General features: G+C 32.9%; 3 protein-coding genes and 1 long non-coding RNA gene across 5 annotated transcripts; 1 reads left to right on the top strand and 3 right to left on the bottom strand.

The window, feature by feature from the left end:
* Positions 1–768: 768 nt before the first annotated feature.
* Positions 769–1581, bottom strand: LOC116030875. Its single transcript, XM_031273233.1, has 2 exons — positions 1327–1581; positions 769–1230 (listed from the first exon to the last, which is right to left on the bottom strand). Exons 1-2 carry the CDS (start codon positions 1451–1453, stop codon positions 1019–1021), a joined length of 339 nt encoding a protein of 112 aa, XP_031129093.1. The 5' UTR covers positions 1454–1581; the 3' UTR covers positions 769–1018.
* Positions 1582–2786: 1205 nt separating this feature from the next.
* LOC116028872 (protein NEN1-like) lies at positions 2787–7446 on the top strand. Its single transcript, XM_031270713.1, has 6 exons — positions 2787–3153; positions 3257–3414; positions 3653–3699; positions 3777–3840; positions 4300–4652; positions 6968–7446. Exons 1-6 carry the CDS (start codon positions 2877–2879, stop codon positions 7182–7184), a joined length of 1116 nt encoding a protein of 371 aa, XP_031126573.1. The 5' UTR covers positions 2787–2876; the 3' UTR covers positions 7185–7446.
* A 13867-nt stretch (positions 7447–21313) lies between these two features.
* Positions 21314–23174, bottom strand: LOC116030604. Of its 2 annotated transcripts, none has more exons than XM_031272907.1 (4): positions 22919–23174; positions 22079–22310; positions 21791–21862; positions 21314–21672 (listed from the first exon to the last, which is right to left on the bottom strand). In XM_031272907.1, exons 1-4 carry the CDS (start codon positions 22977–22979, stop codon positions 21540–21542), a joined length of 498 nt encoding a protein of 165 aa, XP_031128767.1. In that variant the 5' UTR covers positions 22980–23174; the 3' UTR covers positions 21314–21539. The 2 variants fall into 2 exon arrangements, with proteins under 2 accessions (XP_031128767.1, XP_031128768.1); XM_031272908.1 differs by having other exon boundaries at positions 22079–22246; positions 22919–23173.
* A 7-nt stretch (positions 23175–23181) lies between these two features.
* LOC116030605 lies at positions 23182–24150 on the bottom strand. The gene is made up of 3 exons (XR_004100429.1): positions 23986–24150; positions 23571–23671; positions 23182–23255 (listed from the first exon to the last, which is right to left on the bottom strand). It is a non-coding gene; the product is annotated as an uncharacterized LOC116030605 (long non-coding RNA).
* Positions 24151–24335: the final 185 nt, after the last annotated feature.

The following is a 24335-nucleotide window of genomic DNA, read 5'->3' on the forward strand; positions in this document are numbered from 1 at the left end:
GTATGTATGTTGTGCGCGTGTATATATATATATATATATATATATATATATATATATATATATATATATTGAGTATTACTAATTCTTTTACATTGTAGTATCATCCGATTCAAAGACTAATTCATTATAAAATAAAATTTGATACAAGATGTCATACATATTTTATTATAATAAGATATTGTTAAAATATAATATAATATTTTAATAACTTATTTATTTTGTACTATATAAATTTTATAAATAATACAATTATTAAATATATGTTACTATCTGTCCCGTAACATACTAGTCATGTACTAGTACATGTTCACCAATCTAATTTGTATTATCAAAAGTCTACGGTCAACCTATAGCCCATATTCAAGATCTAAACATATTTTAATTCCTTTTAATATTAGTTCCAACCTTTAACCGAATAATGGTGGTCTAAAACATGTATCACATGCATATTTAATTTGTAAGTATTGACAAGTTCAACTTTATTGTGCATTCGATTTATAAGTATTAGCAAGCTCAATATTTTTGAATCAAAACAAGCAATCATCAAAGTATGTACCCTCAAACCCATATTAGCTATTATTGATAGTGTTGGAAGCACCATATACCTATAAGTTTAATATTTAATTAACAATGTTTAATTATTTATATAAATAATAAAATATAGAAAACGAATAACAAGAAGGTTGACTAGGTAAAAACATAGAGTCATTAAAATCTCAACAAGTTGATCGATATCAAAGTTAAAGAGTAACAAGTAAACACAAGTAAAAAAAAATGAATTTGAAACAATTTTTTTTTAATGTTGATAAAGTCATACAGATTATAAATTTAAATTTATAATACATTAGGCAGAAATTAAGGATGCTGGAAGTCAACAGCAAGAGAAGGTCAACCAATTAAATTAGAAAATTTGGATCCCCCTTGATCGATCTCGCCGGTGACCGCCGTGATAGCAACAAATTAAAACCGTCAGCCTACGGCGGCGGCGGCGGCGCATTAGTCAAATGGAAAGTCGTCGTCAGTTGAGCCGTCTGAGGGAGGCCCTGTTATATTCTATGATCCCTTTATAAAGAACCTGCCAATTCGGCGGCATTGACTCCAAAGTCTCCCCACCGACGACCGCGCGATTTCTTCCTGCCGCCGCCGCCGCCGACGGCTGCAAGTGATGATCGTCGCCGGCGAATTTCACCTTCCTCCTTTCTTGATTATCTCTCCCCGCCGCCATCGTCCCTACAAGACACAAAACAACACATTATTATTATTAATCCGTTACATTGGATGAATCGAATTGAAGTGTTTTGATGGCAAATTAAAGAAATAGAATACCCATTTCGGCGTCGATCTTGTTCATGAAATCGGACATGAGATGCTTGTGGACGCGGAGGGCGAGCAGAACGACGGTGCCCGACGCCACGAACACCGCCATGCAGCCGGCACCGTATGAATTCGCCATTTGTTGTTTCTCTCCAAAACCAGGAATGAAATCAAACGATGTTTGGTTGGGTTTAAATTAAAACCACGGAACCATGGGAAACGTCGAGGAAATGAGGAGACGACGAGTGGAGAAAAGTTGGAGTTGGAATTTGGGATAAATTAAGGGAGGAATTATGGCATGGGTTGTCGAGGATCGCAGGAAAAAAATGAATGATTAAGATTTAAGAATGAATGTTTGGTTGAATGGTCGTGGGATTAAAGGTTCAACAAACTCACCCGGTAGTACTTCCTTGTTTTCGTCAAAAATAAAAATCAGATGCAAAACGTGGCTGTTTTTGTTTTTGGATGACCCTTAAATATCTTTAATAATTTAAATTTAAATTTCAATTCTGTCATCACTACAACTGAAACAACGGCGTAACTTCCAGGATTCCACATTTCCAAAAAAAAAAAATAATAATAAGTATAAAATAAAAAAATTCAGGATTCCATCCACACACAACCGTCATCCCTTAATTATTCATTATCCTCTGAAATGTCTAATACCCTTGCCTCCTCCAAAAGTTGTTGTGAGACGGATTATTTTTTTATTTATTTATTTTTTCTTTTAAATTAACTTAGGGATGAAGTTCACTCATAAAAATAAGTTGTTATTAAAGGTTTGCAGTCAATGGCCCTTTTAGTTTTTTTTTTTCTTCTTAATAACTTGGGGATGAAGTTTTCACTCATAAAAAAGAAGCTTTTATTAAAGGTTTGCACCCAAAGACCTTACCTGCACACCTAAACTTGTTTTGATACATTGATATCTCGATCAGTTTATGTTAGATGAATCACGCAAAGCTCCTATCTAATATTCGTTAGAGGAGATGCTTACAATAGGTCCTCATCATCTTTGAAAAAACATCAACTATAGTTGGAGATCAACATAGTTTTCGCTTTCATTACTATGAGATTAGATTTGTCGTAAACTTAAATTAACTAAGGTTAAGACTACATTTATTATATCTAACTGGTCGCCACCTCCAGTCGATAGCGATGGTTTGTCCGTCGATTGGACGGTCGCCAGTTGCTGATTTTTTAATCTAATTTGCCTAAGGTTCGCCAGAAACTTAATTTACCTGTAATTACAGGTCACCTACAGGTTAATGAGTTACCAAAAGTTAGAGGGTGTATTTAACCATTTTGGCAAAACTTTATTTTAAATTGGTCTTCTTTTTGACACAAAGCCAAAAGGTGACAAGGAACTGGGCAATAAGGAGGAGACACAGCACCATCAAGGACAATAATTCAATGAACAGTATATAATAATGGAAAAGCGCATTCTTTTTGCTTTTTTGTTATATCTTTCAGTGGAAATAATGCATCTATTTCAGAATTTGTACTGGTGTAATAAATTGGGCATATATCTGCGTTTGAAAAGTTGAAGACGAAGCAGTACAGCAATGGATTTGGCAGGGGCGCAAGAGCTGATAGCGTTCTTCGATTTGGAGACGGTGCCGATCGGAGAGCAGGGCTGGGCGATCGTAGAATTCGGAGCCATATTAGTATGTCCGAGGACACTGGTGCAGGTAGGCGAGCCATACTCCACCTTAATCCGACCATCTAGGAAGTCCGTCGTCGACAATTTCTCCGACCGACCCAACGGCATTACACGACGGGCGATTGCGAATGCGCCCAGGTTCACCCAGGTTGCCGATGATATATATCGAATCCTCCACGGTAAGCAGCTTTTTTATATTATATTTTCTCGGATAGGATATTGTGTTATTTTCAATGCACTACTCCTCGTTTAGTTTAGTATGTAATTGGTGCATCGATCTAGGGCGAGTGTGGGCTGGGCACAACATTGAAGAGTTCGATTGTCCTCTGATTAAGGAAGCATACGCTAAAAGTAAGAGAGAAGCACCCAGGTATAAGTTCTTGATTGATACGCTGCCCCTGCTAACGCAGTGGTTTGGGAAGAGAGCTGGTAACCTCAAGGTATATTATTCAAATTTCTACTCTTAATTAATTAATTACTTCTGTTTGCCACTCTTTAGATACTTATTAAACGTGTCTTATTTTTGAATATTGCATGTTAAACCAATGAGTTAAGGTCGTGCGGGTTATGAGTACGATTAATCTTAGTCTGTTTGGGTGTATTGTCAAATATAATAAATTTAGGTGAGTGATTTAAGTATATAACAGTGATGGCGCGCTCTTCATCTTCATCGTGCAGTTGGCAACTCTTGGAAATTATTTTGGGCATGGAGAGCAAACACACAGGTATATATGCAACTGCAATATTAATTTTAAAGTGGAATTTTCAGAATGTAACAATTTGATCCACTCTATTGTCGTAGGAGTTTGGACGATGTTTCAAGAAACCTCAATGTTCTCAAACACGCTGCTGCTGTTCTTTTCCTGGTAATAATTCCATAACCTTTCCTTCTTGGGAGTGGCACTCATCATATCAACTTAGGACAATTACTCAAATCAGTCAGACTGTTGATTTAGTAACCATAATATTAGAAGTTTGATTATTTTCACTCAATCAGCTATGCATAATTTTGGGATTCTATACCACCGGTCAGATCACAAAATTAGTTTTACTTTGTGCACACATTTGATTCAAATAGTTGCAGCCTTGTCACTCAAATAATGATTTCTATTGGGCGGAAGTCAGTGAAAGGCCAAGTCAAAGGGAATTATTGGGCAGAAGCTTGAAAGGTCCAAATCCAATATCATACATTTTAAAAATGTAGCAGTATGAGGATAGTAGTAAGGGCGAGTAAACTGGTCCCAACAAGAGTAAACCCTAAACAACGTAGTGGTAGGAGTTTGATCCTAACAATTTCCTTCTTCTATATATATATATATATGCAGGAATCAAATTTTCCTGATTTGCTTCCAGAAAACACATGGCTTTCTCCGAAAGACATATCGGAATCGCGTATTTCTGCAACTCTTGCCCCTTTTGAAGATGGGTATCCAAAAATATGCATATTGCATGAAAATTTTCCGTTGCAAGTGCATTGCAAAGGAATGAAAGTGTTATACGGAATAAATAACAAGTTCAATAAGGCGTGGTTAAGTTTTGCGGTGGTTGCGCCTCCAAAGCTATATGATGTTCTGTATGCATGTGATGATCATGCTCTGAGGAGGTTTGGGGAGTTGGGGAATGACTCGGAATGGAAACCAGTTGTAAAAGAAGGCTATAATCGTTTCATCCGTCTAAGGTAACTTTTCGTTCTAATCTAATCTACCATTCCCTTTTCAAAAATAAAAAATGTCAAATTGGTCTCCTAAGTCATTCAGATAGTGCAATTATGTCATCTAAATTTTTTTTAAAAAAACTTCATTCACATTCCTTAAACTTGTAAAATAGTGCAATTCAGTCCAAATCAACATGTATAGCAGGTTAAGTCTTTAAAATTTTGACATGTGTCACTTTTAAAATATTTTATTATTTATTTATTTATTAAATTATGAAATAAAATTAAAATTAAAAAAATTGTATCAGTCGATGGTTGTTACGGACATTCGTGTCTGTCAAACACTCAAACATGAACTCTAGATCTGGACCTCAAAAGCTTGGAACGAGGGCGGTGGCCATGGCCACCGCCCTCGTTCCAAGCGGCCATGACGATCTAGGCATCCCCCGGACAATTATGGCCACTTAGAATTTTAAAATTGTAAATATTGAGTAATGTAATTTTGTATATTGAGATTTAAGATTGTGAATATAAAATTTTAAAATTGTGTACATAGAGTTTTAAAATTTTGAAAATAGACCTGGTCCACCTTGCAGGTGGAGCCGGGTCCATAACATAATTTGCGTTAATCGCCACCTTTAAGTCTTGCAGTTTAAATTTGGTCCAGCCTACTATTCATTAGATTTCGGCCAACCCGTATGAAAGATATTCTCCGAAACTGGGCCACTAGCTTGGCAATATTTATACCATAAGTCGGGTTCATATGATAATGTGAAATGATCAATTCATAATTAAAATGTACTCCGTATCAAATAATCTCTAACTTTTTCTCTATTTTTTGTATAACTTAAATTTTTTCTTTACAAATAAAATCAATGCCTACAAATATATATATATATATATTTGTAAATTCACCGGGTCTTTTCCCGTCCATTTAACGGTCCGGGTCCACATGCGTTCGCTCTGGGACGCATGTGACTATTTAATATTTATGCAGTTGCTACTATAGATTCATTAAATTATTACTGGAGGTTCATCACACAATATTGAAACGTAAAAATATATATATCAATATAGTGCTATTTAAAATATCTTAATGATATACTTGTTATACATTAAGTTTTTTTTTTTTTTAATTTTAAAAATTAGAAAATAAAAGGTTTAAGTGATAATTGGTCAGTTGGTATTATTTTGCTAAATTTGTAGTATGATTTGAACGAGCTTGCACTCATGTTGCTTCTGTTTATTATTATTTTTTAATAAACCTACAATATTATTTTAATGAACCTAAATCTATATTACAACATAGACCATATAATTTACATCTGGGATGGCCAATGTTTATACTGTGGGCCAAGGTTCATAGAGTAAGATGGATCTCGATTCTCGAATGTATATTTATTTTTAGTATATTGTAAATTTAATTTTAGTTTATTACATGTCTGATTGAATTTAAAATACATTAAAAGTGAACATATATCAAAATATAATAAAATATTAAAAATGGACATGTAGTAAACTAAAAATAAACATGTATTACCTAAGATGCACAATATAATTTGCTCGGGATTGTATTTTCCATGCTAGGGGTAGAAATAGGCCGAGCCGAGCCTATATGTAGGCTTTTTGTTAGGCTCAAGCTTAAGCCTACAATTAGCTTGGCCTGACCTGAAGCCTTTTTAAAATCATGTTTAATATTTAGAACATTAAAAAGGCTTCAAAGTGAGTCCTACGTTGAGTCTATTTAAAGCATAAATGTTAAGACTTTTCAAATTTTTTAATAAGTATGTCTAAATAATTTAAGAAATGTACCCAATACAAAACTAATACATAATTACATAAGTATATCACCACAATGCAAATATAATAGCATTAAAATATAAAATAAAATAAAACAAGTCACGACTTTATCATGTTTGTTCACTTGTTTAGAAATAAATTCAATTGTATTATTGTTTGTTATCCTATATAATTAACAATCAACTCACATAATTAAGTTGTGACATTTCATTAAATATTATGACAATAAGAACAGTTAATAAAAAAAAAAAACTAAACAATAAGAACATTTATCGTAGAATTACTAGCAATGTTTATAGTTGAATCATAATGTAGAATGAAATTTTGGAGGTGGAAGGTTAGGGTTTGGTAATTATATATACGTGGGGTTATACTGTAAATATAAAAATATATAGCAATATAAAATAGAATATATGCCAGTCAACCTGAAGGCCGAGCCTAATGAGCTATATGATTACATTAGCTATACATAGAAATAGTTAAATATTCCTATACATAGCTATATGGGCTAATGTAATTGTTGATCTCTTGGTGTGCAGCCTACGTGCTGACACAAAGATATGGAGAGATAATGGGCATCCCACCATGCAAAGAGTTGAGCATACTGAATTGGATGATTATGAGCTGGAGATGTTGTTTGCCCCAGATACTAATGTTGATGCATTTTTCTCTTTGGATACCTTCATCAACTATAAGAAAATGGCTGGCATCACTTTGGTTGCTCAAAAGCTGTTTGTACATCCCAGCTATAGATAGCTCATGGGGGATTGCCAATTATATTGCTTGTGCTAGCAGCTGCTTTATCCACATGCATGTATGTGTATATGATGTATGCAGTTGTATTTTAGTTATGAGGATGATTCCAAGAACAATTATATGTTGTCTTAGAGTGTACGTGATTATTATAAGGTATGTATCTTTCTAGTTCTAGAGTAAAAGCGTGTTTGAGTTTGGTAATAGACTAATGAGTCTATTAATAATCTATACTATATATAAAAAGCATTATCCTCCTTCCAAAGTTTCCCGTCCAAAGTTAGGGGCATTTTGGTAAAATCAATTATTTTATTTATTAATTTATTAATTTATTATATAAATCAGTTAGTGCTTATTATGGTTAAATTTTGGTAATTGAATAATTGGATTGATTACATAGTTAAGTGTGAACACGGTAATAAATTAGCCTTATTCTTGGATCTCCTTTCTTATAACAATAGTCAAATTGGTTCTACGAAATTATAACATATTGCTATATTAATTTTATGGTAATTATAACATATTATAACATATTGCTATATTAATTTTATGGTAATTATAACATATTATAACATATTGTTATATTAATTTTATGGTAATAAATTATAACAGTAGCATAATTATGTTTCTTTTTCTCCTACTAATCAGCCAAATTTCCTAAACTACTCCCCCATCTCCACCCCTCTTAATTTCTTACCTTTTTCACCTCTATCTCTCTCTCTTCCTTATTTTCTATATAAACTATTGCTTATAATCATAATTCGTATTCCCTGTGAATTTTGAGCCGGATTTTACCTTTATTCTTCTCTCTCTATCTCTTAAAATCGGTTTCTCCTGGAAAATCAACAACCATGAGTACTGTAAACATGGTGGGGTACCGGATTGGTGACGCGGTGGAGGTTATCACCCAACGTTGATAGCATTACGTTGATAGCATATATTAGGATCAGGGTTCTTAATATATTGTGGTTTAGTCACATCCTTAATTCTTAAATATTTATGATATACATTTAGTTAATTTTATAATTTCATTTCCTTAATTATATTTGCTATTGTGGTTTAGCCCTACCTTTTCAGCTGCAGTGCATTCCAATTCTCACAGAAAAGTTTTGGAGATGACGCGACAAAAGACGGGAGGAAAGAATGGGATCCCGAGTAACGAAGCCTGTGGATATAGGGTAGATTGTGGTGAGTAGTTTACAACATCCCGAGAAGACGAGTAATTGAAACTAACCATATATTTTTGATGTATTGCATTATTACTTTATTCTATTATGTTAATTCACTTAATTGTATAATCTTCTAAAAATTTATTTACAACTTATTTTGACGACTTTTCAAGTGTTACAATAATATTATGTTGTCTTTTTTTTTTAAACAATAATATTATGTTGTCAAAACAATCCAAACATGGTAACGCATGCTTTCAATGTATATATCAAATATATAAATAATAAATTGATAAAGTCCTGCGGTACACGTCGTAATATATAAAATCATTACCATACAATTTAATATTAATTTCTAACCATTTATAATCACTTATAACCAAAATTGAAATGGTATTCGAAATGGTATTCAAAATTTAAATGGTATTCAAAATTGAAATACAAATACAATACAATTAGCACGGAATGGTAATAATATTCGAAATTTATTATATTTCAATTTTGAATACCATTTCAATTTTGGTTATATCCATTCCGTGCAAATCCATTTCAATTGAAATAATATTCGAAATTTGTTGTATTTTAATTTTAATTTCTAACCATTTATAACCAAAATTGAAATGGTAATATCCTACTAACATGTCAACCTTATTCCATTTTATATTCATATAACAACTTTACAAAAATATCTTCAATTTTCTGAGTTTAAAAAAGAGACACATTAATAGAAGGTATTTTTAAAATGAATAATGACATTCTTTTTCTAATTTTATCTCATAACGTTCATGACAATAAAATCATTTTGAATCATTGATACTATAAATTGATTGAACGCATCATGCGTTTAAGTTTTTTTTTTAAATATTTTATTAATTTATTAATTAATCAAATACTATTATTTAAAAAATCAATCACATATTACCAAATAAAGAGTTAAAAATTAAGACTCAAAATTTAAAAAAAAATAGAAAAAAGAAAAAAATAGAATTTAGCATCACTCTTATAATGATCACACACATATATAACGTCGCATATTATAGAAGGGCCAATATATATATTAAAAAAACCAATATATATTTTCCCTTCTTTCAATACGGATGTATTATTATTTCTATATATAAAATGAGTAATTTATGGAACGGGTAAGTGTTATTTGGGACAAAATTTATTGTATTTTAATTTTAATTTCTAACCATTTATAACCAAAATTCAAATGATAATATCCTACTAACATGGTCAACCTTATTCCATTTTATATTCATATAACAACTTAACAAAAATATCTTCAATTTTCTGAGTTTTAAAAAGAGACACATTAATAGAAGGCATTTTAAAAATGAATAATAATATTATTTTTCTATGTCACCCCATCTTCCGTCTAAGGAATTTTAAAAATGAATAATAATATCCTCCTCCCAAATTTTCCCACCCAAACTTAGTGACATTTTAGTAAAATCATTTATTTTATTCATTTAGTATTTTATTAATTATTCATATATATATATATATATATATATATATATATTTATTCATAAAATCAGTCAATTGCTAATAACATGCCAATTTCATTTATATTTATGATAATATGGTAATAGGCGAATAAAACTATTGATTTAATTACAAAAGGTAAATTGCATACAAAATAAAAATAATAATTAAAATAATAACACAAGTAAAAAACGGTGGATGCATGCATACTAGGCAAATAAATTGTTTTAATTATAAAATTAAATCAAATATTTATTATATTTTATTTTCTAACCAATTCTCAAATGGTAATAACCTACTAACACGAATTGTTTGTTTACATAATATTATTTTATTAAATTAATTTTTTCATTAAATCGTAACAAATATTAGCATATTAATGTCACTTATACACGGTAATAACAGTAATGTACGTGCAATAAAAATTGGTAATATTTATATATACACGAAAATTGTCTTCAAAAAAAAGTACACACGAAGATCACGTCCATAAAGTCATCATTTATTAGTAGAAAATTAAATCAAGAATATGAGATATTATTGGAATTGAAAATTAAATCAATAATATATTTAAAAGAAAATGAAATATTAGAAAAGACGAAATGAATATATTAATATTTCACTGGAAATATAGCATAACTTTGCCTACAAAAGAATTAGTAACCAACAAATGAAATATTAGGAAAAAATTATGAAGGAAAAATGAATGAAAATTAATAATTCTTTTAATAAAGGAAAAAGGAAATGAATATATTCAAAAGAAAATTAAAATATTAGGAAAAATTAAATGAATATATTAATATTTCATTGGAAATATAATCGGCAATTATATTATTATAATTATATGAATTAAATGTTATTAATTAATTAATTAATTAATTATATTAATTATATTAATTATTAATTATATTATTAAATACTACTCCATCAGGAACGCGCTCTTTTTAGTCGTAGAGTTAACCGAAACTCCTTCCGAAAACAGCTAACTTATCACATAATTAATATTTATTACTAGAAGGTTGATCAATCATCTCAACAACTTTAGATGTCGTGATCAAATTAATTAGTACACGTGTGACATGAACACTGCAGAAGGTCGAACATATTTAATATATAATAATACGGAGTAATAATTTTTGTATATAAGAATTGATATTCCGGTTAACGAAAAATAATTAATTTAGTGTAATTGACTAATAATAATTGTCTAATAATTATTATGTTAATTAAGCTAAATATTGATCGTTCAATTTATTTTTATACTCCGTAGTAATTAAAGTTAAATTATTTCTCATTTTTCCATATTTATTTTTGTAATAATATAATTACTTAAGTTATACGGAGTATTAAATATCGATCTTTTTAAGATAATTGTAAACAAACAAGTCATATATTATTCAATTAATTGAGTGATACTTTTGCACTAATCTTATAATCAAATAAATGTACATGTTCAATATTAGATTTTTTAAAATAATTTTCTTTAATTTTATTATCTAAATAAATAAATAAAAATTTATATGTGAATCGCACGGGTAATTGGACAATTATTTGCTCTAATTCAAGCAAATAAAACATCAAAAACATAATCAATCCAACCAATTTCATCAATTGCGCTATATAATATTCGATGTTATAATTTATATAATTGTATATCGATCCAAATATTCTTAAAATATTATAACAAATTCATTCCGTGCAACGCACGGGCGAAAATACTAGTAGAGTTAATACTAATTACTTAATTAATCCCTTCAAGTATAGTGGTAAAATCACATTTAATCATAAACTTTTAATTTAATCACTTGTGGTCATCCAACTTTCAAGTTAATCACTAATGATCCTTCAACTTTCAAATTTGTAGCCAGGTCTTAACTTTACCCTTACTTAAACTAATGGATGTACAACAACTGGTTAAATTTAAAAGTTGAAAGGATAAGAGATAATTAAATTAAAACTTTAAAACTACATATGGTGGTGTCACTGTACTCAAGGATAGCAGCAGTTGGTATTAACTCCTTAATATCGTACTTGAGCAAGCGTGCTTTCCCCGAAGGACAGATTTGATGGCTGGATACGAAAAGGGGACTGCATGAAAAGATATGCCAAACAAGGAAAAGCGATGTTGCGGAGACCGTTTGTAATATATAAGAAACGGATTATGCAGATCTGTTTCTACAAAAGCTCTTAGGTCCCAAAAATATTATATTTGTTTCTAAGTTTGTGAGATTTCGACAGTAGCCTGTGGTGAGGGCAGGAGGCGGTGGTTCCGGCAAGAGCGGTGGTGGTGACAGCAGGTGGCGTCCTTGTCCTCTTCAACAGCGACCCAGCAAGGTTTTTTATTTTTATTTTTTTTCCTGATCTTCTCTGTTTGTTGTTGTTAGATATTGTTTGTTGAAGGTGGAGATATATATATTTTTTAGAAAGACTGTCTTACTGTGTATAAAGCAACTGTCAATGAGCTTTGAACTCAAACTCTTCTCTTGTATTTGAATACTGAGAAAATGGAAGTGGTTGAGAAATGTACAAATGAGCACAACAATGCTTGAAAAAAATCAGTTTCTCAAACCGTAAGTCAGAATACGTATTCCACCCCATATGTATTCAATTTTATGTTTTTACTTTTGAAAATATCATAAACGGTCTCTTTTCTTCTTCTCAAATGGTCTAGCTGAAGTCGCCTTTCCTTTCTTTAGGTCCAATTCCATGAAGTCCCTTATTGGGATCCAACATAAAATTCATGCACATTCGGGTTATATTCCTTGAGGAACTCATAAATTTAATAGATAGTGTTTTTTTTTTAATAAATATATTTCATTCTTAATACACACACCTATAAACAACCTCACATGAGTCCATGAGAGCGTATGGATGAGATTAATTGGTAGAATTAAAAACGTATTCTTGTGCATATGTTGCATTATGTTGTGTGCAACATAGATGAACATGCTTAATATGCACATATCATAATATTCTATATGCATACATGCATTTTTAATTTCTCAAATTAATCTCATCTATAGATATATTTTTTTTAATGCAGTAAATTAGTTCTCATAGACTCATGAGGATGATGGTTCTCATATATTTTTATTAAAAGCGATGATGGTTATCATATAATCTCTAATATATTGCATATTTGATATTTATTGCACTTAAAACAAAATTATATACTCCGTACAATTTTATGTTTTATATTTCTCTTTTTTTTTTGTCATATTAAAAAGTAATAATAATATAATAAACCCAATATCATTTTTTTTATATAACGTTATCTGTCTTTGTTATTAATATCCAACATTTGTTGTATTAAATATAATAAGTATCAATTATTATTGTTCTTATTATTCCCTCAGCTCCTATGGATATAAAAAAATACAATACTTATTGATCGATATTAAGAAAATATTACTCTATATATATGATCATGGACGATGCTATGCACTATTCTTTTCATCACTCTATGATGTGATAAAATTATAGGTGCTAGTAGAATAAAAATTAAGATAATAAAAAATTAATATCTAGATTTTACTACATCATAAAATGATTGGCTTGTGAATATATAGTAAAAGTATTATATTAAACAAAAAAAAAATACTACTTGACTTAAAAAAATTTACTCCAACTTTTACTATTGTTTATTTTCAAATTTATTGGAGCAAAAAAAAAATAAAAAAAATCATGACTTGTATTTATATTAAACAATCAAAGAATACCAAGGAGTAAAAATATAAGTATAAAAAAAGTAATGACTTTATGTTGACTGCCAGGTGCCCCTACGACACTGCTTGAAATAGACTTGTCCCGTCAAGTTAAAAAAACAAAAAACCCTGAACACGTAATTGTGGGGCATGTAGTAGTGGTTAATGATTTGCGTGACAACGAATCTCAATAATGTCAACTTCACATTAAGTTGCGTCATTGGGTTGCAACTTGCATGCTACACAATGTAACTTCTCACGTGGATTTTGTTGATTTGCAACCACAAATATTTCGATTTCATCAATATTATATTTAATTTTCCTTCTTTTTTTTTTACTTATTGTTCATTCTTCGTTCATCTAACATGCTTTCATTAATGTTTTCAAAAAAAAAAACATGCTTTCATTAATTTAGAAAATATTGGGGATTTTTTTAAACAGGAAATTTAAAAAGTGGAAAAATAAAAAATAAAAAATAAAAAACTTGTTTACTAAATCAGTTCTTTCAATTTGGAATTCTACTTCCATTCTTTAATTTGTCCAGTAATTTTAGTAATTTCAAAATAGCAATTCTCGGAGGGGAGAACATGAATGAACAATGGTAAAGGCCAAGAGATTGAATCTTGAAGAAGTCCAAATATGATGAAGGTATTAAAAAAATTTAGAGAGCCCAAACAATACAAGCCCAAAATTAATTTTTTTTTTCTTTTTAATAATAATGGTTGCAATGAATCTTATTGAATTAAAACTTTAGCCTATAGGCAAGTTTTATGTCACTTAGTTCTTCAACTCATTTGATAAATTGTTTCATCATAGGCAAGGCCTCGGCCATAATTATTTTTTTTTTTTTGGTTTTTTTTTTTTATCTAACCAGGACGGACCATTGTGGCCGAGGCTTGGCCGAGGCCGATTGTAGGCCCTGTGCCATTTGTGTTTTTTTTTTTTGGGTGCTCTGTGTGCGAGCTCACTTCGACCAGCCGTAGGCTCGGTCAAAGGTCAGCTCTCCGGTCAGGTAGCTAACGAGATCGGATCTCGTGCCGGCCCTAAGGGAATAGAGTTTTTTTTTTTAAAAATATAATCAGGACGGACTATCCGCGAATGACATGTTTTTCCCGTTGCGCGGGCTCCTCCTCTAACTCACCGTCTCTTCCTTCCTCGCCCTAGTCGTACATTCTCTTCTTGGTGTTGGAGGCTGAAGGCTCAGGGCCCTCTTCCTTTCGCCACACATTCCCGGGTTGATACTACTGCTGCCCCGGATACTTAACAAATTGAGTAAAATATCTGTTCTGCACTAGTTGCTCTACTTGCCCTTTTAAAGTGTGGCACTCGTCAGTGTCATAACCAACTTGTCGGTGGAACCGACAATATTTGATTTGGTCATCGTTTGGAGAAATTGTCATGTACTCTAAGGGAAAATGCACCATTCACACTTCCTCAGCGTGACTTAAAATCACACTAACCATATGCGTAAGCGGTGCCAAATGTCGTGGTGGGGCAAGATGAGGTCGCTCGTGATCTCTCCCCTACATTGTGGATGACTGGTTTGGGCGTGGTGCCTGGTTGGCCGGGCCAACTTTATCAGATCGCCCATTCCTTCTACCTTCTTCCTCATCCTTCTTCTTTCTATCAGCCTCCTCTGGCTCGCATAGCGATTTGCTGTCCTCATTAGTTCCTCATAGGAGCGTGGATGATGAGTGTTCAGCTGTCTATGAAAATCTCTTGACCTTAACGCCTGGGTAAATATGAGGATCGCCGCTTTAGAGTCAAAATCGTACACGTTGTTGACTTCTTTCTTCCATTTGCTTAAGAAACTTCTTAAACTTTCGCCTATGTCCTGCTTGACTCCGTAGAGATGTAAAAAGGTTTCTTGTGTTGTATGTGCCCGGAAAAATAAGTCAAGAAAGTTTTGGACAACTCAATAAAGTTCTGGATCGAACCATCTGGAATCTTGTTGAACCAATCTTGGGCAGTTCCATCCAAAGTGGACAAGAATGCCCTGCACATTATGGTGTCGCCCGCCCCGGTTATTACCATGACTGCCTTGTACCTTGTCATGTGGACACGCGAGTCAGAAGTCCCGGTGTAAGCTTTGATGGCGGGCAACCTAAAATCTCTTGGGACGGGCGCATCCATTATACTAGGATAAAATGGAGCGGTCATTCTCACATCAGGTTCCGGTGAATGTTCTCTTACCTTTACCTTCTTCTCTAGCTCTTCTATCTGTCTTTGGAGTTTTTTCACCATTTCTTCCTGCTCATTTAGGGTTTGCTTAAGCGTCGTGAACTAGTGTGGATCCGGCCCTTCGGACTCACCCATCCCTTCTATCGGTTGTGACTGCTCCTCTTGGTGTGGACCCTTGGTCCCATTGGCCTTCGGCTGTGCCCACAACCTTGGCTGGGTAGCAACCCTCTCACCCCACCGTCCCATAGCGGGCATAGAAACGGCCGGCCGACGAGTCGCATCACGACACATGCGTTGGGTCCTCTTTTCTTCTATTTCATTCTTCTGCGCGGATCTCTGGAGTATTTGACCTTGAATCTCGGCCCCTAACTGGGCTAGAGTTGTCGTTGCCTGTTGAATGGCCCGGACCGTCGTCTGGGGGTTCATAGACAGTACCCGTGTTTTGGGCGCCTGCTGCCCTCCACTGTGATTGTGTTTGTGCCGCTGGCGGAGACCATTATTGTGACCACCACCGGTGTTGCCACGATTCACGTGTAGAAAATTGTGAGAATCGCTAGATTCTGATCCAGCCATCTTCACTGCTAAGCTGATATTTGTGTTAGAGGTTGCCTGAGATTTGACCTCAGCTCTCAATGAAAGCACCAATGACGGTAAGTATTGTTACTGGATATATTTGATATAAATGAAATACAGTATAATATGAGCATTCAATTGTACGGTAGTGGAGCCGTTTATACTAACTCTCCTCTTCAATGTGTAGTCTTTGCATAACTGGTGGCCGTTTGTTTTCTTTGGGTCAATGCTTGTGGGTTGGGTACTGTTGCCCAATTACTCTGTCAATATATTTTAAGATAAGATTACTACCAAAATAATTTATATAATTATTAAATACTATATTAAACCAAATATATTTTACTATGAAGTAGCATGCATGCTCATATTTACCAATTATATTTTAAATAAATAAATAACATAAGAGACAAAGTAAATAATCAAATATGAGATTATGAAAGGTCAGGGTTCGAGCTTCAGTATAAATGATATTGACTCTTTGTGCTTCAATAGGTTTAGAAAGTATATATATGAACATATACTACATTGTAACAGAATTAGTACTTAAAAAAAATCAAATATGAGATTGCACCCCAATAATTCTGATTATATAAATGATGACTTTGATGTCTTATTTAGCATGCTTTAATTTTATGTTAATCTCATGATGGAATAGTGCCCTAACCTCCAAGTACCTACTAATATAGAATCAATAAAAAATTGTTAAGTCAGACCATGTTCAGTTATATTATTCACGTACGTATACGTTATATTATTTTAATTATTATTTTTATATTATAAGCTACTATAAAGCTAGTGTCTTCATCATCACATTCCGTGTAAGAATATGCTTTTGCTCCTCTAATTTATCCATTTTCAAGTGGGAACACGATTTATAAATTTTTTTAATATAATTTCTTTCATATCAAAATGACGTGGAGTTTATGCTTTCCAATTTCATTTGTCTTATAATAATACTAATACTAATGATGAACAACTAAATATTGTAATTAGGAAACATCTTTCTTGTATAATATTCATGTTTCAATTTCATCGGGGAGTCCTTATAGTATTTTTCTAAATCAAATGTCATTTTTTATATTTTAACAACATGTATGTATGTCAAGCACCTTGTACTCAGATGACATGACTCTCTCATATGTGAGGTCATAAGAGCCTTAGTGGTGTGATACTGACTCTTTGTGTTTCAATAGATTGAAAAAGTATATTTGAACATATACAACAATCTAATAGAATTAGTTGTATTAAAAAAAAAAAAAACAACCTGTATGTATTATAAAATATTAGACCGTATATTAGTCCGTATATGGTTTGATATTAATTAGTAAGTTTGTCTTCATCCAATCATTAAACGTACGAATGTGGATAACCTTGTTAATGTTTAGTGACGTGTCTCTCTTTAAATATTATAATCCCTCTGTTTTAGACCGCCTGTGCCTTCACGTCTTCGTCCAAACTCCAAACTCTCCTAACCTTTCATTTTTTTGCTTAATTAATTGCAATTAAACAGTTAATTATCCTCTCCAACTAACCATTAATAACCCTCCTCTCTCGCTCTCCCTCTCCTTCTTTCTCGATCTCCTAAACATTCTCAACGCCAGTAAAACTAACAGAGAGAAGCCTACAAAAAGGAGCTCGGAGATATATTCAAAGGTCGTGGCCTACTCTCCCGGAGGATTTTGTATTTATTTCAGTTAGTTCGATCGTCTCTGCCAATCGTGAAGGCCGGAACTGGCGTAATTGTCGCTCTCCTCCTCGGCCGGCGGCAGAGAAAGGAGAGAGAGATAATAATAATAACGTTCCGTTCCTGAATTTCCGGCAGCCGTTAATCATGTCGATGGGGCAAATCGGGCAAATCGTTCTCCCGCCGCCTGCAATCCTTCAAAAGCGGCCGACCTACGTGGTCGTGGAGGAGGACGGGACCTCCCTGCGCGTGGTGCAGGGGCCGGGGCACAACAGAAGAGCGAGTTTCGGGGAGGTAGCGGGGGGGACCACCGCGGATCTCGCGGCGGTTTGTTGCTGCTGCCCCTGCGTGCTCGTCAACCTCGTCGTGCTGGCGGTCTACAAGGTGCCTAAGGGGGTGGCTCGGAAGGCGCTGGGGAGCAAGCGCCGCCGTAGGCTACTGAGGAAGGCCGGCCGGAAGCCGGAGAGTCAGGTGAGCTCCAGCGACGACGACTCCGAGCTGCAAATCTACCACATCGCCTCCTCCGCCGCGTCGGCGGTCTCCGGCAGCCTGGTCTCCGGCAGCCTGGTCTCCAGTAACCTGGTGTCGAGCACCATGGATTCCGACAAGGATGTGGTGGAGCTGGAGAAGGAAATGTGGGAGAAGTTTTACGGCGCTGGTTTCTGGAGAAGTTACTCCCAGAGGAGCGATATAACTGAGCTTTCACGGTAACTCTATACAAAAATTTAAAAACTCCCCCGAAGGGTAAAAAAATTAACTCCGGGTTTCATATACAAAATTACCACTGTAAAAATAATAATAAGAAAGAAACGAGAAGAAGAAATCCCGTTTACAGGCATTTATTTTTACCTGTTTCTGCTGCTGCTGGTTTCGTGGTTCGGTACTTCGGTATTGTGGTTATGAAGTGAAGGCAGTGAAAACGGTGAATATTTTTAACTTTTTTTTCATTCATAAAACTGTATAGGGATTTTTGACGATGGATTTTTGTGCAATTGTACTTTCTACACACTTGTTTTGATCAGATATTGTAAACTTCATCATTAAAAATATATAAATTTATCTTCTTTTGGTACTATAATTTGCTTGACATTGCATACATTTAAATGTAACATCAAATTATGAGGTGTAAATGAGGCAAGGCAAGCACCTTGCTCCTTTGGGCCGGCTCCTGTGCAAACGAGGAGGATTAGACTGATTATTTTCAACTATTAAGGTCTACTCAAGGACACTTTGTGGTAAAATCTAAAAATATGAGGCAAGGTAGGTCTTTTCAACTTAATTAGAGGATATATATAATCCTTAAATTTAAAATAGAAACAACCTTAAATAATGCACATAATTGGTTGTTTCTAAAAATGTAAAAATATCTAATAATACCAAAATGTAAAATATTGTTAAAAGTTCAAATGTACAAGGATTTTATAATTTGGAGTTTTTAATTTTAAATAACATGATTGAATTTGAATAAAATAATTATTATATCCCAGGTAATGACCAATTTCAAAAGTAAAGTTGTTTGCGTTTGATAAAAAAAATAGTTAGTATCTATTTTAATGGATAAATATTATATTATTGCATTTTTTATTATTAGCTATTTTTTTATTTTTAGATATTTATTTTATACAAGTAAATTCTCTCTCTCTCTAATATAATAATAATAATAATAATAATAATAATAATACACATGTATACTAGTAAAACGAAGGGCCTAGGCCTAGTTGTCATTTTCTTTACAATCCAAAAGGCTATGATCCAGGATTCCAGATAAATCTAGAAGTAGTTCCTTAATTTTGATGGAAAATAATCCATTTTAATTTGTGAGTATCATTTTTTAAATTATAGTCTACCGCGAGATTTTTCATAATAAGGATGATCCAGGATTCCAGATAAATCTAGACATAGTTCCTTAATTTTTATGGAAAATAATCAATTTGAAATTGTGAGTATCATTTTTTAAATTATAGTCTTGATGGATATATTAGAAACGGCCCAATATAATAGAGACCCGGGGTTCGGAAGTGCATAACTCGAGGCCCATAATGATGGGCCTTGACTTAGTCTCGCGGGCCCACTACATGGGCCTCGACTTAGTCTTGTGGCCTACCATGATTTTAGGGTTGATTGTTAGCCCATGTCTGGTATAAATACCGTATTGTATTGCCATTACAAATCATGTTCAATTCCCTTACAAGACATCTCTTTTATGTTCGGTTACATCTCATATCCCCTTGTAATCTTCTTCTTATAGCGCTACACTATATTAATATAAAATGTCTCCACGACATTTATTAATTATCTTTTCTATCGAATCATCATTCGGTAACCTTCCTTTATTTATTGGGTTTAGTGATTCGGGATACCCCAGGTAATTAAATCCATCAAGTCTACCGCAAGATTTTTCATAATGTTATTATGAAAATTGCTTAGGACATTGTGATTAAGTGACAATTAGCCTTTAACTTTATGTTGAAGAAGAGAAACTTGTGTTGGCTTTTGTCACAGTGGTCAACATTTTTTTTTTCTGTGACTTAAATTTTTATTTTTAGTTGTAAGGGTTCAATTTTTTACCATTGAAAGATGCTCAAAAAGTGATTAGAATTAAGGAGAATGATTTTTACAAATGTTAAAAGTGATGGGAATAGCCATTTCTGACCAAAAGGTCTCAATTTTCAGTCACTTATAAGTAATATAAAAAAAAATTCAAGTATTTCTAACTGTGCATTAGCTTTTATTCTTTTAATTGGACTTGTGATGTACCTCATGCTAATACTTGACACATAGGCTAGACTTTTACTGCGCACAAGGAGACCCCTCACTTTGAGAGGTTGCTCCTTCACTACCAACTGAGATGTCCATGTGGATTATAGATCAATAATCTTGAGCATATCAAATATCGTTATTCGTTAGCTATCACTACATTCCTCTAGATTAAAGCTATACAAACAATTAATTACCACTTTAATATATTATTTTCTAAAAAATAAAATTAATATATAAAAATATTATTGAGATTTTTAAATGACACATATATTATATATTGATACGTACTGTTGATACATTTTTAATGTATTATTTTAATAATTTATGATAAATTTGTAATAGTGAATTTATGTAATCCTATTCTATCTATAATAAAGCAAAATCCTTTGGTGAAAAGTTCCCGCCCAAGAATTGTCGATAAACGGCGCCGTATAACTGAAATAAAATCTGCGCCAAAGGAATTTGCTATGTTGGCAAAGACTAGGTTATACGAAGAGTCATTTTTGGGAATTAGACTCAATGCTTTATTACTTCCTATCTATTTAATTGTTTACATTGAAGTCTGATCAATATTTTAAAATAGGCGGCTTTTCGTTTGCTTCCATGAATTTTATTATGATCTTTGGTTCCCGATTCATTACCATTGACAGGCTATAAATATGGCTTTATACCATGATTCTGAAACTAGGTGCGATACTTATATTCAAGATTCTGAAACTATGGCGGATTTGTTCATCACTGCCAATGAACTTTCACCAATGCGGCTGAAATGTGCAATCAAATTGCGGTGCGTTTGAACCTATTTGATCCCCGATCGTGTTGTTACCAATTCTATCAAGTCGCGCAAATGCCTCTTCCATGACAAAGAGGTAATCTTATGACCATGTTTGTTATTGCAAATTTTGTTGATCGGTTTAGTTGATGGTCGCAATCTGTTTACCAGTTACATATTAGTTCTTATAACAGAAAATATATTACATCACGGTATGCATCTACAGAAAATATATTACATCACGGTATGCATCTTAGATAATTATATAAGGTCGATACCTGAATTTCATATAACCATGGCCTCTCTTTTTCTGGTCGATACCTTGATGTACTGCTGTTTGTAAGAAATACCTGCATAGGTATGGAAAATAAATTCAGTGCAAACTAAAAAGAATTGTATGAGCCACAAGAAATACTTACTGTATTTAAGTATAAAAATAATGAATTTTATTTCTCTCAGGGTCAGAAAAGGTTAAAATATGCAGTTTAGTAATTACTGTGCTTAAATCCAAACAGAATTGAAAAATGTTGTCATGACTTAAATTAATTAAAAGCACAAAAACTTACTGCATTCCATGGTAAGTCATGAAGAACCTGCAGGTTTTCCCACCCGAAATATTGGCACTTAAAGGTTCCTCAATGGCATTCCGGATCTCAATACAAAAGCAGCAGTTCCAAAATATGCATAACGCCTTTGGGGTCATGCAAATTGTTGTATAGAACAGTTTTTCCCACCTGAACAGATATGCAGGTTTCAATACAATAAACGGCGAAAAAAGTCGGCTGTGGAGTGCTTGACCTAACAGAAGAATTCAAGCCGCCAAATTAGGTTGTATAGAACAGTCATACTAGCATTGTCATAACTGTATGTAATTTACTTACTATACATTGTAGATAGGTTTATGGAAATAAATAATGAAAATAAATCAGTTATGGTAGTACTGTGTTATATAAATTAATGCATTAGCACTTCAAGCATGTATTACGGAGACTGCTTAAATTAGTAGTAGATTTACGTATCAACCGTAATTTAACTATAAAGACTAAGTACTACCAATTATGTGGCCCTTTTGATTTTATAGATTCATCACCATTGACTTAGAGTGCTCAGGTCTTAAACTGTCATGCACCTTATTGCACTTTCATCTGCTACTTTTTTATTCATTGTTTATAGAGCTCTAAACTTGATAGTCAGTTCAACTTTATACAATGGATCTTAAACAAATTATTCAAACATATGGAACACCCTAACACAATCTGTTTAGTAGAGGATAGACAGGTAGAGGGCTATTCAAACTATGCAAATCATGCAAGCTCATAATCCATGATAAGCAAACTGTGGTTTCTCATATATTGGGACTGAATTTGGAAAAAAGGCGGAAAGCTCTTAGAAGATGCAACGATTACCAAAAAACTTTTGCATACAAACTTGGAAATTTCTTTCACACTGTTTTGTGGCTGCTAGCATGAGTGCTTCTGCTCCGGAATCCAGATGATGGGGAAAGAAAACCCTGCAAAATAAATTATATACTATATACTAACTCTTCTTTTATCGACATTGTTAATAAAGGAATGAAATTAACAAGTAGTCAGCACAATTACACAATAGTGTACAGTTCACGTAAAGTAGGAATAAGTAGCATACCTTCTTTTAAAAAATGGAAGCAAGCCACTTCTTATGATGCCTTGACTTTGACCTTTTTAATGATTTTGAGCTCTGCTTTCCATATGTGACTATCTGCTGCTGTACATCACAAAAATATTTAAGGTAACTACAATGGTCAGCAGGTATATAGACTAATAAATAAGTTCAACAGTAGTACGAAAATTATAATATTCCACATAAATTAATTACGTTTTTACAATTAAATTTTAGTCTTTTTTATACTCTATAAGATATGAATTTTATTATAAGCTACAGCACTCTGATCGATTTTCTATTAGCTCATTTGGCAACACTCAACCTCATTTTTCAAAACGACTATAACATTTCAGATACAGTGCTATGGCAGTAAATTAAAAAAAAAAAAAAAAAACTTTTGAAAACAGAAACTCTTACTTCAAAAATATCATTGCAATCCCACTGTATCCAAGTATTTCATGAAAAGCTGCAGCAAATATTATGGCTCCCTGCATCTCCTTCATAATATGCTCTAAATTCTGCAAGAGGAAAGTTCTTCGTTAATTCAAATTCACAGCACCAAGCCAGCAATAGTATTGTTTATGTTACAAACAAAAATCTAGAGGCATACATTTCTATTCAATGTTAAGAACTCTATGGAGTTGATTATTTCAAACAAAGAACCCTGTATTAGCAGCAAGGGTGTAAATAAACACTCCTGACACAGAAAGAACAGTGGAGACAACATTTGATGTATCCTTCTACTTCCACTAAATTGGATTAGTACTCAAGAAATTACTAACAGAATTGCAATAAAAGAAATCTTTTAACTGTAAAATAATAAATGAATTACAAGTGCTCTCGCAGGTGACACGCATTGCCGGAACAATCACAAGTGGAATTAGTACCAACGAACCCAATAGTGAAAGATAATGTTGTAAGCCATAGAAACCGAATATTGAAAGATATTCTTTCATTCTACACTACTGGATTATATTTTAAATCTTCAAGGGTTGTGCATGTGGAAATACAGAACTGCAAACTGCTTTATTTTATCTGCAATATATCTTTAATGTCTAGGGGTATTTAGATTTGCAGAAGAGAGACTTAGAGTTCGGATGTAGGCATTTAAATTGACATTTTGTGTTTGAAAAACACAATAGTACCATCTAGATTGTATAGACTTTACCGCAAACATCGTGT

The sequence above is a fragment of the Ipomoea triloba genome, chromosome 9 (genome assembly GCF_003576645.1).
Source record: "Ipomoea triloba cultivar NCNSP0323 chromosome 9, ASM357664v1".
Lineage (NCBI taxonomy): Eukaryota > Viridiplantae > Streptophyta > Magnoliopsida > Solanales > Convolvulaceae > Ipomoea > Ipomoea triloba.

Coding starts and splice junctions, on each gene's coding strand:
- LOC116028872 (XM_031270713.1), top strand. CDS start 2,877: ATGGATTTGGCAGGGGCGCAAGAGCTGATAGCGTTCTTCGATTTGGAG. Junction 3,700..3,776: donor CATGGAGAGCAAACACACAG/GTATATATGCAA, acceptor CTATTGTCGTAG/GAGTTTGGACGATGTTTCAA. Junction 3,841..4,299: donor CTGCTGCTGTTCTTTTCCTG/GTAATAATTCCA, acceptor ATATATATGCAG/GAATCAAATTTTCCTGATTT.
- LOC116030604 (XM_031272907.1), bottom strand. CDS start 22,979: ATGCTAGCAGCCACAAAACAGTGTGAAAGAAATTTCCAAGTTTGTATG. Junction 22,311..22,918: donor TTGTATGCAAAAGTTTTTTG/GTAATCGTTGCA, acceptor TTCTTCTGTTAG/GTCAAGCACTCCACAGCCGA. Junction 21,673..21,790: donor CATGGTTATATGAAATTCAG/GTATCGACCTTA, acceptor ACTGGTAAACAG/ATTGCGACCATCAACTAAAC.
- LOC116030875 (XM_031273233.1), bottom strand. CDS start 1,453: ATGGCGAATTCATACGGTGCCGGCTGCATGGCGGTGTTCGTGGCGTCG. Junction 1,231..1,326: donor CAAGATCGACGCCGAAATGG/GTATTCTATTTC, acceptor TGTGTCTTGTAG/GGACGATGGCGGCGGGGAGA.